The sequence below is a fragment of the Cervus elaphus genome, chromosome X (assembly GCF_910594005.1).
Source record: "Cervus elaphus chromosome X, mCerEla1.1, whole genome shotgun sequence".
Classification (NCBI taxonomy): domain Eukaryota; kingdom Metazoa; phylum Chordata; class Mammalia; order Artiodactyla; family Cervidae; genus Cervus; species Cervus elaphus.
The window spans coordinates 125,316,687-125,332,994 of record NC_057848.1 but is presented as its reverse complement, the minus strand read 5'-3'; the positions used below and the strand labels follow the sequence as shown (position 1 = coordinate 125,332,994).

General features: G+C 35.8%; 1 protein-coding gene across 2 annotated transcripts in view; it reads right to left on the bottom strand.

Annotated features, from left to right (window-relative positions):
• The window catches only part of RRAGB (Ras related GTP binding B), a 35,383-nt gene that overhangs the window by 709 nt on the left and 18,366 nt on the right, over nt 1–16,308 (bottom strand). For both annotated transcript variants that reach the window (XM_043896869.1, XM_043896870.1), the window contains 5 exons: nt 12,855–13,077; nt 10,395–10,490; nt 8,106–8,228; nt 2,159–2,250; nt 703–818 (listed from right to left, as the gene is read on the bottom strand). In XM_043896869.1, coding sequence (XP_043752804.1) covers nt 703–818; nt 2,159–2,250; nt 8,106–8,228; nt 10,395–10,490; nt 12,855–13,077 — 650 coding nt within the window. The remainder of the gene's footprint in view (nt 1–702; nt 819–2,158; nt 2,251–8,105; nt 8,229–10,394; nt 10,491–12,854; nt 13,078–16,308) is intronic.

Below are 16,308 nucleotides of genomic sequence, written 5' to 3'. Positions count from 1 at the left end.
AAACATAATATTTTCAAAATAAATTTTCAAACTCGTTTAGTTTGGGGCTAATAGTAAAACATTATCTTCTGCTATATTCTAATATTAACCTAAAATGGATAATTTAAGAGATAATTTAAATTTCTGGGAACATCCTAGAAATACTGCTAGAACCTTTATTTCAATAGTTGTGATCGATACAGCTATTATGGCATGGAGGCACCAAATATCTATCTCCATGCCCATAATAAAAATATGGGAGTACGGTACTTAGAAATATACAATGACATATAAAATGTTTCAACAATGAAAAGTTCAGAGCTTAGAGTGACTAGTCCTTTAAAAATATATCCTATGTGGAGCACAACTCATACATTTGAGTTTGTTTTCTTTAAAATCCCCAGATTTAGTAATTTGATTTTTGAAGCTCCAATGAAAAATATAATACCCTAGAGTCTAAATTATTTCTAAGCTTCAAAATATAAATTGATTAAATAAAAATTATTTACCATTAGTACTAATTTATTTTCATTGTGGTAAAATACGCATAAAATGAAATTTACCATTTTAACCATTGTTAAATGTATAGGTCAGTGGCACTAAGTACATTCACAGGGTTGTGCACTATAAAATAGTTTTTCAGTATCTTTAATAATGTACAACCTCTAAGGCAATTTAAAGAATATGTGGCTTTGAATCTATGTCAGCTAAGTTTAAACTTACGAATGGATGGATCTGACATCACGACCATCACATAAGTGTTGGATGTAAAAATGTCAATGAAAGCAGCAAAGTTAGAGTTCCTGACTTCCATGCTCTGGAAAGAGGCAGCTAGCTTGCTATAGGAGAAAGGGGAAAAGTGAGTAAAGGACATAAAGTAATAGTAATATCAGACATTCTTATCTTTCATGTTAACATTTGCATACTATTATATCTCAATCCACCACCTCATTAAGACAGTTAGTCACTAAGCTCACTTTGTTTTCCCAGGAAACTCTAATGCCAAATTTAACATGCCTTGGAAAGTGGCCTTGACAGAAAGCAGATTAGGACTTGATAGTGACTGTGAAATGAAAAGCGGGCTTAGACCTAGATTCACTTTAAAAATCATGTTGCCGAAGATTTCTCTAATATTTAAGTTTATTCTGTTGAAATTTTCCTATCATTGAGATTAACAACTATACCTTTTGAATGTTAGTTATGTTGAAATTCTAGGAATGACCCCATTTCTTCGAAAACAAAAAGAATAATAATATTTATATGCCATTTGCAATTTATTCTTTAAAAATGTTGGCATAAACATACCAGAAAGTCTCAAAGTGTGCTAAGGCATAAAAGGGATAACTTACACTAGAATAACTTACAATAGAATAATTGTCTGAGTATCAAAGTTTTACCATGATAAGAATTTTGATTATTAAAACTTTACTAGATTATGATGTTCAGCTGTTCCTACTTCCTACATTCACAATGCTAAGATTCAAACTAGATTTAAACAAAGCTGAGACAATATGATCAGACATTTTTAGATGCTCTTCTTTGTACCATTCCTGAAATCAGTACCACACTATTTTAATTATTACAGTTTTATAGTAAATCTTGGTATTTGGTAAGGTAAACCTTCCTTCTTTTTCAAAACTTTCTTGGACATCGTCTGCTTATTTCTTCCCAAATAGTAACAAACATATTGAAAGTGCACTCACCTTAGATATTTTTCTTATGCTTCTTCTGCATCAGTTGAGTTTGCATTAAAGGATATTGTCTTTCACTTCAGTCAAGAAGTTTAGAGTTGAGCTTTTCTCTATTTTAAATTTTTTATTTATTTGGGCTGTGTTGGGTCTTCATTGCTGCACAGGCTTTTCTCTAGTTAGGGGAGTGGGGGCTATTCTCTAGTTGCAGTGCATGGGCTTCTCATTGTGGTGGCCTCTCTTGTTGTGGAGTATAGGTTTAGTTGCTCTGTGGCCTGTGGGATCTTCCCAGATCAGGGATTGAACCCACATCTCCTGCATTGGCAGGCGGATTCTTTACCACTGAGTCACCAGGGAAGCCCAAGATTTATTTTTAATATAAGGAACTATGCTGAATATAGAAGTGGAGTCTACTAAAGGTATTTGAACCTCTCAAATATGACAATTTTTTCCAGAGATAAATATTGAATACATCACACAAGATCTCTTACCTGCAGCTCAGCTTAAATTGCTTAATAATGTTGCTGATTTTCTCGAATCTGTGGGCATCACGCTGTTCTTTACACTGATAGTGAGAAATCACCTGCAAAAAAGAGCAATGCCTTTTCAATCCATGCCGCATTGTCATATCACCCTCTACTACTCCTCAAGCCATTACATCCATCAGTCTCTTAGTCACCCTGATTTTCAGGGTAGAGTTGGCAACTGGCTTTACTGTCTTTATTGATCTGTCCCATATTCTATCAGTATTTTGAATAAATTCAACATCCCTAAGGATGACCCATCCAGTAATGTTTGGTTATAATTTTATTAGAACATTTAAGTATTATCTGTTTTGGTTCACTGCTAGCCTTTCTCACTTACTTTAAATATTCATCTTATTCCAATATTTCACAGAATGGTTGTTGATTCAAAAAAGTACAAATCAAAATGGAAAAAAAAATTCTTAGCTGTTCTTGAGGTGTACTTAATGTACTTAATTTTAACGAAGGCTATAACCAAGTGATTTTTGGTATTATATTTAAAAATCTTAACTGATTGATTCTAACTTCTGAGGATGTACTATTTATAAATGAAAAATGAACCTATTCATGATGGACACCAATGCCAGCTGAAAATGCATCCCCTAACACTTTCAGATTAATAAAACCACAAAAATATTTCCCATAGGCTGATGTTAAGTTTCTAGTAGGAAGCAAAACTGAGTCATTTGCCAGAAGAAAATTCACAGGGCAATTCCCTGAAACTATCTGAAATTTCAAAAACATAATTCCTAGACCAATGGTGGAACAGGTTCCTGTTGCTTGACTTCAAGCACCTCAGTGAAAATGGTCAAAACACCTAAACACAGTCCTCAAGAGAAACCAAAAGCCACTTGTTATTGTTGGTGAAAAACAGAGCTCATATTAAATTAACCTCTATGATCATATGTGGTAGATGTGGCAGGAAAATACCACTAAGCAGGATTCTATCATGCCATGTGTATCAGGACAGACAGAAAAGCTCACTTGCTTGCTGCTATTCACACTAGTGGGAAAGACAGGGCTCAGGATAATGAACTTCCAAGCAAGTAACCCCTGCCTATGGGGTGAGGCAGAAGACACTGGTTAGGTCTCGTTGCCTCAGCTGTATCAGTTAGCAGGAAGAATGACTGCCAAGTATGCTGCCATTAAAAATAATGTTTCTACAAAGTTAAAAGCAAAAACTGCACCTGCATTCTCTGCATTCTGTTGGCTGTAATAGGAAAAGAAACCAATGTTTGACAGTCTGTGAGCTATATGCCGAACTTTGTACTAGGATTTAATGTTATCATGTCCTATTTTAAATCACACAAAAATTATGATGTAATTAGTATCTCTATTTTATAAAAGGGGAACCAAACATAGATTAAAATATGTGTCTATCATATATATGTTGTTTACAAGAGACCCACTTCAGATCTAGGGACACAAAGAGACTAACAGTAAGGGGGTGGAAAAATATATTCCATGCAATTGAAATCAAAAGAAAGCTGGAATAGCAATACTCATATCAGACAAAATAGACTTTGAAATAAAGATTGTTATAATAGACAAAGGAGGACACTACAAAATGATCAAGGGATCACTCCAAGAAGAAGACATAACAATTGTAAATATATAAATGCACCCGACATAGGAGCACCTCAATATATAAGGCAAATACTAACAGCCATAAAAAGAGAAAGTGACAGTAACACAAAAATATTAGGGGACTTTTAACACCACAATTTCATTAAGGACAGATCATTCAGACAGAAAAATCAATAAGGAAATGCAGGCCTGAAATGACACATTAGACCAGATGAACTTAACTGGTATTTATAGAGCTTTCCATCCAAAAGCAGCAGGATACACATTCTTCCCAAGTGCACATGGAACATTCTCCAGAACTGATCACATGCTGGACCACAAAGTGAGCCCCGCCAGGTAAATTTAATAAAATTGAAGTCATATCAAGCATCTTTTCCCACCACAACACTATGAGGTTAGAAATCAATTAGAAGAAAAGAAAACTGTAAAAAACACAAATACATAGAAGCTAAATAATATGCTACTAAACAACCAATGGATCACTGAAGAAATCAAAGAGGAAATAAAAAATACCTAGAGACAAATGAAAATGAAAGCATGATGATTCAAAACCTATGGGATACAACTAAAGCAGTTTTAAGAGGGAAGCTTATGGTGATATAATCTTATCTAGGAAACAAGAAAAATCTCAAATAAACAACCTAACCTTAGGCCTAAAGCAACTAGAGAAGAAGAATAAAACCCAAAATTTAATAGAAGGGAAGAAATCATAAAGATCAGAACAGAAACAAATGAAATAGAGATGAAGAAAACAACAGAAAAGATCAATGAAACTAAAAGCTGGACCTTTGAAAAGATAAACTTGATAAACCATTAGCCAGACTCATCAAGAAAAAAAGAGGAGAGGACTCAAATAAAATTAGAAATGAAAAAGGAAAAGTTACATACAGCTGATACCACAGAAATAAAAAGGATTGTAAGAGACTACTACAAGCAAATATATGCCAATAAAATGGAAAATCTGGAAGAAATGGACACGTTTCAGTACAACCTTCCAAGACTGAACTAGGAAGAAATAGAAAACATAAACAGACCAATCACAAGTAATGAAATTAAAACTGTGATTAAAAATCTTCCTACAAACAAAAGTCCAGGACCGGATGGTTTCACAGGTGATTTAGATCAAACATTTAGAGAAGAACTGACACCTATCACTCTCAAACTCTTTCAAAAAACCACAGAGGGTGGAATATTCCCAAACTCATCCTACAAGGCCATCATCACCCTGACACCAAAACCAGACAAAGATATCACAAAAAAGGAAAATTACAGGCCAGTAACACTGATGAACACGGAAGCAAAAACTCCTCAACAAATATTCTTTCAAGCTGGGAGTTTATTTGATTTCATCCCCTAATGAAAAGATGAGCCATTGTGAACTGGGAGAAATGGAGGTTGACAACACTAACTGCTGCTGCTGCTGCTAAGTCGCTTCAGTCGTGTCCCACTCTGTGCAACCCCATAGACGGCAGCCCACCAGGCTCCCCCGTCCCTGGGATTCTGCAGGCAAGAGTACTGGAGTGGGGTGCCATTTCCTTCTCCAATGCATGAAAGTGAAAAGTGAAAGTGAAGTTGCTCAGTCGTGTCCGACTCTTAGCGACCCCATGGACTGCAGCCCACCAGGCTCCTCCATCCATGGGATTTTACAGGCAAGAGTACTGGAGTGGGGTGCCATTGCCTTCTCCGGACAACACTAACTAGAACTACTCAAAGCCCTAACCTTTTCAGTTGCCATAGAACTGAAATAGAACACAAAAACATTTAGGGAATCTACAGCATAGTAGACTCATCTCAATTTTCTTTTCTCTGTGTCATAAAGAAACTTCTTCCAGACTGCCAGAACCTCACTTTTCTTCATCTTACTGTCCCCAATAGCAAGTTTTTACTGAGTAGCAAAAAAACAAAGACACAGATGAAAGAAATCAAACAAGACACAAACAGAAAGATATACCATGTCCTTGGATTGGAAAAATGAATATTGTCACAATTACTATATTACCCAAGGCAATCTACAAATTCAACACAATCCCTATCAAATTACCAATGACGTTTTTCATAGAACCAGAACAAAAGATCTTAAAATTTGTATGGCGACACAAAATTCCCTGAATATCCAAAGCAATCTTGAGTAAGAAAAACAGAGCTGGAGGAATCAGGCTCCTTGACTTCAGACTATACAACAAGGCTACAGTAAATGAAACAGTATGGCACTGGCATGAAAACAGACATATAGATTAATGGAATAGACTAGAAAGCCCAGACGTAAATCCATGACCTATGATCAATTAATCTATAACAAAGGAGGCAAGACTATATAATGAAGAAAAGACAATCTCTTCAATAAATGGTGCTGGAAAAACCAGACAGCTATATTTGAAAAATTAAATTACAACATTCTTTACCACCATACACACAAAAACTCAAAATGGATTAATGACCTAAATGTTAGACTGGACAGTATAAGACTCTTGAGAAGAAAACATAGGCAGAACACTTTGACATAAATTGCATCAATATCTTTTTCAATCCATCTCCTAGACTAATAGAAATTAAACACAAACAAATAGGATTTAATTAAACTGAAAAGCCTTGCACAGCAAAGGAAACCAGAAAGAAAGCAAAAAGATGACTCACAATATGGGAGAAAATATTTGTAAACTATGCAGCTGACAACAGATTAATCTCCAGGCTTACAAACAGCTCATGTGGTTCTCAATATCAAAACAAACAAACAAACAAACAACACATTCAAAAAACGGGCAGAAGACCTAAATAGATATTTCTCCAAAGACATACAGATGGCCAAGAGACACATGAAAAAATGCTCAACATCACTAATTATTAGATAAATGCAAATCAAAACTATAATGAGATGTCACCTCAAATCAGTCTGAATGGCCATCATGAAAAAAATCTACAAACAATAAATGCTGAAGAGGGTGTGGAGAAAAGGGAACTCTCCTACACTCTTGGTAAGAATTTAAGTTGGTAGAGCCACTATGGAAAACAGTATGGGGCTTCTTTAAAAAACTAAAGCATGGTTGTCATGTGATCCAGCTCCCTGGCATATATACCACTCCTTGGCATATATCTCAATAAAAGTATAATTCAAAACTATACATGCATCCCTATGTTCAAAGGAGCACTATTCACAATAGCTAAGACATGGAAACAGCCTAAATGCCCACTGACATTGAATGGATAAAGATGTGGTACATAAATACAATTGAATATTACTCATCCATAAAAAAGAATAAAATAATGCCATTTGCAGCAACATGGATGGACCTAGAGAATATCATATTAAGTGAATAAGTGAAGTAAGCCAGAAAGAGAAAGACAAATATCATATGATATCATTCATATATGGAATCTGAGAGAAATGATACAAATGAACTTGTTTGCAAGACAGAAACAGACTCACAGACTTAGAGAATGAACATGTGATTGCCAGGGTGGACAGGTGGGTGTAAGGATAGATTGGGAGTCTGAGATTGACACATAGATAGATGCTGCTATATTTTAGAACAGATGGCCAATGGGGACCTACTGTACAGCACAGGGAACTCTGCTCAATATTCTGTAATAACCTAAATAAGAAAAGAACTTAAAAAAAGAAAAGAAATGTGTCTAAAATCACCAAGCTTTGGTAGAGCTCAGAAACAAATTATTTACTGTGAGCTACTCTTAGGGTTATATTTATGCAGCTGATCGGCAAGTACTCATGCAGTTCTTTTGACATGGCAAATGAGTTTTTATTACTGTTATTAAACATTTTACTTATAAATATAATATTGGGTTTTTCATACTCCCTCACAGCCATATACACAGTAGGAGATAATATTATTAAGTTGAATTTATAAGAAAAATAATGCCAACATACCTCTTTGCCCTTTCACCTCACCATCTGAACTCTTATCTATGTCACTGAGTTGACCATTACATCTCCTCCATGTTAAAAGTTTTAAACTGTTTTGGAGAAAGGGGTGTGATGCAAGTTTTCTCAAAGGAAAATACCCATCGTTTCATAATAGAAGTCAATGGGAAATAGGAATTATTTAAGACAAATGGACAATTATTAACAAAATAATCTAAATTATATAGTAACAAATACCTGCAAATGTCTAAGTGCTACTAATTAGTAAAGACCAACACACAAAAGAACTTCTTTCAAGTTACTTGCTGACAATACTACTTCATAAATAAAGCTATGTATGCTGAAGTAATGACAAGAAGGAAAACGAGTCTTTCTGAAAGTGGCAACATATTCTCCATTGCTGAACAGAAGGTGAGTGTGAAATACATCTGCACAGCAGAAACTTCTCACCAGAAAAGTGGCTCTCTCAAATAGAAGTACTTCATCAGCCTCGATAATTTCAGCAAAATTCCTTAGGTTCATTTCCAGCTGCTGGACATTGGGGATCAGCTGATAAACAATGCTGGACCAAGCCTAACAGAACAGAAGCACAGTGCAATATTACTAACTGGTAAACAGGCCTAGATCTTTGCAAATGTGTAAGTATACTATGGGCTTCCCTGGTGGAAGTATACTATAATATATAGATAGGAAAATATAGTCATAATTGAGTCTTAAACAAATTCTAGTAACAAATATAACACAAATGAAGTGAGAAAATGAAACTAATATTTTATTTTTGTTGTTCAGTTAGATTTTTAAAAGTTTCAAACACTTATGAAATGCTTCTTTCCACTGGTAGTTAGAAATCAACAAATACTTTAGTTCCATCATATTGCCTTAGGGAAAGCTGAAAACTCTGACTTACTGGGCTAAAGAACTTCTAATCCAGTCATTCAAATAGATATCTAAGACCAATAGTATAGATTGCTAAGATCAGAACCCAATATTTACATACATCCAATAATCAATTTAGTGTAAACACCAGAGCCACATAGAAAAATGGCCCCTCCCCTCAATGGGATAACATACAAGAGAAATTACAAGAGAAAATAGTGGCATTATTTGTAAAGGCTTATTGTCAGCTGTATAAATTATTGATCTAATCAAATAAAAATGGTCCACTGTGTGTTTGCCTAAAACTGATTTCATCCAGAGGAGTATGACTATAATAGGAATTTAAATTAATCACACTCTCCCTCTATTTTCTTAAGGCTCTTTTATTTGAATTTTCATTATAATATTTCTTTAAATATCACTCCAATTTGTCTGGTAGGGTGTATAATCTTCTCTTCCCCTACTAGAGCACAGGAACCTGGTCTTAGTTATTTGTGTGTCCAACAGTATCAAGCAGATATGCAATGAGTGCTTGTAGAATAAAAGTTAATAAATATAAAAATTTATGTCAGCTCTATGTAACATTGATGTAAGAGATGTAAGAGCCATGTTTCTGTTCCAATTAGTTTTATTACTTAGGCATGGGGGTTCAGGTTCCAAGTTCCCAGGTCGGTGTTAATGTCACTGCTGAATTTACCTTGGAGAAGGCACCAAAGCTAACCACAGCAGAGACATTGTCACTCACAGCAGTGTTGTGATTAGCCAATTGTCTTTGGTCGTGTTATGTATTGCCATCCTTCACACCGCAGTTGGTTCTTATCAGTGCGTCATGTCCATCCTTATTCACGGTTACCTGTTCTATGGGAATAAGGCTTTGAGAGAAATTCGGCCCAAATTAATCTAGAACAGTATTTCCTAGACAGGTATCTCAAAATGATCTGTTATTAGAGTGAGGCTGGGTCAACATAATATTGGGAAAAATTAGTTAAAAAAAATCAGTGGTTATGTTTTAAAGTCCAACTGTTTTTCTCCTTGGCAAATCAGGTTTCTGTGCTTTTGGTTGAAGATACTTGTCAGATGCAGTTGATACTGAGGCTGTAGCTATGAGTCACTGAGAAGGATGCTTTCCTACCTAGATTTGTCAATGAATATCAGAAACAGTCTGAAGGAAAGGTCTGACCACAGGAAGACCCAAAAGAAGCCAGTCTTTCAAATCACTAAATCACTGGGAGAAAGGGAGAAAGCAGGATAAGGAGCCTATGTACCAACGAGGTAATTTCAACTTCATCCATAACACAGCTATTATTGTAACCTTTACAACTACTACAAGCAGTGTGGTATCTGTCCCAGCAATAGGAACAATTTCTTTGGTTGAAAGAATGCTAGTCTTTAATTTTGCATGAAAGTTGCAGCTATCATATTCTTGGAATAACACTTCTCATTCTAAGACTTCCTTCTCCAATTTCTCCCCTAAATACTGTTCTTCTATTGCCATCCAAACTTAGACAGACTAGCTTATATCCTGTAGAGGTACCTGAATACTAGATACAGTCCCAATCAGCATTGAGACCAAAACAGGTCAAAATGGATGATGGACAGTGAAACTTCTACTGTCATGAAGATCTGCATCAAATTAATCAGGACCAAACTGGGCTAATTAGGTGTGATCTGGTAGGTATGTCGACCCAACTTAAAATCAAAACCAAAATCTCTTAAGGTTAAGTTAGATACTTTTTAATTTACTGTAGATAATTTCTTCTTTTAGTTCAACACATCTAGATTGCTATGAAAGACTCTTTTAGTTTTGATAATACCTTTCTAGCTTTTTTTTCATGCTCTTTAAACTCAGGGAAACATACACACCTTATAGAGAGTTTCATCCCAGATAGATGTTCGGAAGCAAGAGCATTCCAATGGGCGAGACAAACGCCTCAGATCTTCTTCTCGCTCTTTAAAAATCTGAAGTAAGAAGACCAATATACTGATCAACATATAACAGCTCTCCTCTCTTACTGCAAAATCTGAGGTGTAATATTTTAAAATATTTTAAACAGAGGTATTTCATTTTCCCCCAGAGGAATTTTTAAATGTGTACCTTTCTTCACTGACTAGGATGACAGAAATGATTTCAGGTCAGGTCTAAAAAGTGCAACAGCTACTAGAATTCTTCAGGACTGTGCTGATTATTCTGAGTACTCACTGAGAGTACTATGTTGGAAAATAAAATTCACCATATACAGAAATCTTAATAAAATATATCTAACATTTCAAATCACCCAATCTGGGTCACTTTTAAGATATCCATACCAATATCAAGATTTTATAAATCAAAATACTTAAACTTGTGTAGATATGTTTCTCTCTCATACACACATGCATACATTCATACATATTATTTCTGTACAGGCTGTATTTATTTGGCTACATAGATATAACAACTCATTACACACAAATACACACACACACACACACACACCCATATGCACATGGAAAAACATTTATTTATACAAATACAAATAGATACACAGATATTTTCCAGAGCTTGCATGAGTGTATGTTCAACATTGTGATGGATAATTTTATATTACCAATTTGACTAGGCCATAGGACCCACACATTTGGTTAAACACCAATTTAGATGTTGCTATGAAGATATTTTTGATGAGATTAATACTTAAATCAATAGACTTTTAGTAAAGCAGATTCCCCTCCATAATATGAGTAGGCTTTATATAATTGGTTGAAGGCTTTAAGAGAAAAAGACCCCCATTTCCCAGGAAGAGGGAATTCTGCCTTCTAGACTGCCTTCTGACCCAAACTTCAACATTGACTCTTTCCTGGGTTATCAGCCTGCCTGTAGATATCAGACTTGCCAGCCTCTGCAATCATGAGTCAATTCCTTAAAATTAATTCAATCTCTCTCTTATTCTCACATATTTCTTATTCGTTCTCTTTCTCTGAGGAACCTGAGTAATACACACACATATAAGGAAACACTTTATTTTGCTTGAAATTGCTATTCACAGAACACCCTAGCCATTTTACTCTAAAACTTCCAAGTCTGAATCTTTAATGAAAGAGTATACTTCTGTTAATTAAGCTTAAAATCCCACAAAGAACATTAATGTATCTTTGGGGATATTTACATAAGTATTTAGAAAACATTAAGTTGATCACTAAAAATTATAAGTATTTAAAAAATCTATTGGAATGCTCTAGGATTTTCTGTGGTAAATTGGGCCAGGGAAACAAAACAGAAAACCCTAAAATAACAAACCCTCACAATCTCAAGGCCAAGATACATACAGAATTTTCAGCTGAATTAAGACAAAATTGATACTTAGTGAGAGGGAAAAGGAATTAGAAAGGATAGACACTTCAAAGTTCTTTTCAGAGTCAAATATTGAACTGTCTGTCAAGTTGTTTCTGAAAGTCTGGAAGTTAACCCAGAAACAACAAAACATATGCAAATACTGGAACACTGAAGGCAATCATATAACTAATTATGGAAAAAGTATTCTTGACCACAGTTATTACCAAAAAAATTCTTAAGCTAAAGGGGATCCTTAGACTCCTAGGTTCCAACTCAAAGAGGAACCGTATTCTTCTATATCACCAGTATATTTTGAAACTGCTTTCCTCAACTTTATTTACTCTTGGAAATAGAGAATCTTCTCTTTCAGCTTAGACTTTAAAGTCCACTCTTCTCATTTTATATTGAGCAAACTAAAGCTAGACTGTATTTGTGACCTGCCAGTCCTAGGGTCTCATAGCTAGCTAGGAGTTTGCCCTTCCTACTGTGTCTTTTCTGGTTTAATCTTTGTGTACTAATTCCCATGGTAGAAAAGAAGATAAATATACCATATCTGTGCAATTATGAGGTCTTGGAATTGCGCCTAACACTGTGTAATTGGCATTTGAATTGGTGCATACCAATTTCCTAGGTCAATCTAGAGACAGTTGTGACCTTTCTTCATCTCAACTCTGGTGGGTCTTCTAGCCTTGACAATAACTGCCTGCTCTGAAGGACAGTAAAATAAGGGCAGTGGATATATTTTAAAAATAGATAAAGCTGCTTAGTGATATCATGTGGTTAGGATCCTTTCCTAAATTTGAGCATTATTTGTTAAATGAACATTATCTTTCCCTTACCAGAGAAGGTTTGTTTTAAGTGTTTTTAAAAACAGATGTCAATTTTATTTTGAAAGCCTATACTGAGATTTTCTTTTTCCCTAAAAATGAATGCTACAAATTTACCTATATCTCTACAAAAGAAGTTTACAAAGCACATCAATCATTTGGTGCATCACCCTTTCTACTTACCAGGTCTCGTTGATCCTCCTGTACCAAATCCATTTTGTGTACCAAGCAAAAGATTTTGGCATCTGGAGAATTCTGCAGAATGGCCTCCAGGCATGATTGGTAATAGTGCATGTCCTTTTCCAGTTCGCGGCTTTCCACATCAAAGACATAAATCAAAACCTCCACATTCCGGAATATGTTGTCTCGTTGACTAGTAAAATAATTTTCCATGAAGGTGTCCTGTCTAGGAGGTAAAAGAAAATCTAGGTAGTAAGCAAATATCTCTTAATCACTCCTATTCATGATCTCTTTTTGTTGGCTTAATCAATGTGAAAGATAATGCTAACATTTCTAATTAAAAGGCAAATGATAATAATAAATCAGGATGGGCTCACTTTCTTACTTATTAGGCCACAGCTTGCACCACATTTTGCCCCCCTCCTTGTGTTCCAAATACATTTGACCTTCTGATAGTTCTAGAGGCCCATGGTCTATCCACCATGCTGTTCACTCTGTCTCACATGTCTCATACTTTTACACCTAATTAATGGCTACTTTTTGCACTGGATTTAAGTATAATCCATATTTCCTCACAGAAACCATCCCTGCCCTCACTGACTTGGGCAAATCCAGTCACCACAGACCCTTATACCAACACACTGGTCTTATTTGTAACACTCACCACAAGTGTGATATCACACATATTTGTGTGAGTTTTTAGTTAATGGCATTCAATTCCCTAGACAGCAGGCTCCATGAAAGCAAGAACTATGGCCATTACTATTCAACACTGTTTCCCAGCTTTTAGCACAGAACAACTGCCACAGAGTAGTTGTTCAATGAATATTTACTGAATGAATAACTAGTCAAACACTCTAAACTATGTGAAAATGGCTCCAAGCTAACTTTTTAGTAGATTTTGCTCTTTGCTTCTTAGGCTATATGAAGCTTTCCAAGAAATTCTCAATTACCAGCTACTAGAAGAAAACAGTAGTGTTTTGTCCTGAACAAAAAAGTCAAGGAGTGGTATCAACAACATGGTAGAATGAAAAGCTACCTTTGTCTCTCCCCTTTAATCTACAACCGGTAAAACATTCACAACTCAGCAAAGGTGTTTTTTCCCAACACACGAGGATGCTAGAGAATTCCACACACCTGCACCTCTAAAGATGGATGGACTGGAATAGATAAAGTAGGCAGAACCTAAGGAATAGTAAAAGTATTACCTACAATTTTGACCTTCTGACCAGGGCAGCTAAGCCCGCAGACCCACATAACCTGGCAGCAGCAGGGTAGGCAGTGCACACAACTCCAGCCTCCTGGCTGCAGAGACACCCATGACCACAAGTAACTGTACAGTAGTGGGAATGGGGGCTGGGGTCCTGTGTCTCCAGCCACTGAGGTTCCTAAGTTTCCAGCCCCTCTGTTCTTCCCCAGTAGCAGCAGAGCCTATGAACCTTAGAAAACCAGATAGGGAAGAGGTACTGGTATGAACTTGGCTCTCCCTACCCCTTCCCCCTGCAGTGGCAGAGCCTATGACTCAGAGGATACTGGAAGCAAGGGAATAACCACCATCCAGGTACACCAAGAAGCTTCTGCCAGTTAAACAGGCAGAAGCAAGGTGCCAATGAACCTGGAAACACAAGAAGTGATAATGAGCACAAGAGCAGGGGACACACTTCTGACAGAGATAGCTCAGGTAAGAGAAACCAAAAACTTATGCTAAAGTGCCAGCTAAGGAAAAAGAAAAGACCTCTAATTTCTAACCAGTTCCATATCACATGCTCTGTCAGAAGAAGCATCAGGAAGAACCACAGTAACACTGCACCACAAAAAGAAAATGACAATTCTCAAGAAATCAAACATAAAGTCAAAGAATAATGTGATCTAACTGATAGAGAATTTAAAACAGCTATCAAGAAGAAACTCAACAAGCTACAAAAACTCAGAAAGGCACTTCAATGAACTTGGGAATAAAACTAATAAACAGAAATGCTTTACCAAAAAGAGTGAAACTTTAAGAAAGAACTAAACAAATTCTGGAGCTGAAAACTCATAATAAATGAGATGAAGAATGCATTAAAAAGCACTGGAAATGAAGCAGACCATATGAAAGAGAGAATTAGCAAGTATGAAGACAGAAATCTAAGATGCAAAACAATGAGGAAAGAGCTATCTGACTCTTTTAGGTAGGGCAACATTAGGATAGTGGACATCCTAGAGGGATAAGGGAGCAGAGTTTACAAAAGCTGAGGGAGTTTATCAACACTAGAGCTGCCTTATGAGAGATGCTGAACAGAGTTCTTATACCAGAAACAAAAAGACAGAAGTACACAAAACTTGGCATAAATAAAGTGATAAATGGGTTTCCTCAATGGCTCAGTGGTAAAGAATCCACTTGCATTGCAGAAGACATGGGTTTGATCTGTGGGTCAGGAAGATCCCCTGAAAAAGGAAATGGCAACCCACTCCAGGATTTTTGCCTAAAACATCTCACGGACAGAGGAGCCTGGAGGGCTATAGTCCAAAAGGTTATAAAGAGTTGGACACGACTCATCATGAGCATGAGAAGGTGACAGAATCAGAAAACTGCAATTGTCAGAACAGGTTTTTAAATGCTTTATTATTGCATAAAGGTTAAAAGGGGAGAAAATGCAAAAAAAAAATAACTATAGCTACTTTAAGTTGGTAACAAACTCACAATATAAAAAGGGGAAGTTTGAGACAATAAAAACACAAAAGAGGAAGAGGAAAACCATGTAGTTAAATGAAGATAAGATGCTATTAACAGAAAAGGGACTATTTATCTATGTGATATTTGATATACACTTCATGGTAACTGCAAGACATAGATCTAAAATGGAGGCACAAAACATACAAAAAGAGGAAACTGAGGAAAATATCATAGAAAACTATCAACCAAAAATAGCAGACAGAAACACAAGGAAAATAAACAATAAAAATATAGAACAAGTAGAAAACAAAAGATAAAAAATGGCAGTACTAAGTCCTCATCCATCAATAATCACCCAAAATGTAAGTGAAGTGAATTTATATCAAAAGACACAGAGCAGCTGGACAGGTTATAAAGTAAGACCCATATTAAAAAATCAGAAACAAAAGCTACCATAAAAATACAAAGGATAAGAATAACAAAAGATACCACAGAAAACAAAGGATTGTAAGAGAATATTCCAACAAATTGGACAACCTAGAAAAAAATGGACACAATCTTAGAATCATAAAACCGTCTAAGACTGAACCATGAAGAAACAGACAATTTGAATAGGCTGACCACTAGTACGGAGGTTGAAACAGCAATCAAAAACTACCAAAAAACAAAAGTCCAGGACCAGATGGTTTCAGATGAATTCCACCAAACATTCAAGGTAGATTTAATAACTACCCTTCTCAAACTACTCTAATAAATTGAAGAGAAGGGAGCACGTCCTAACTCATTTTATGAAGCCAATAT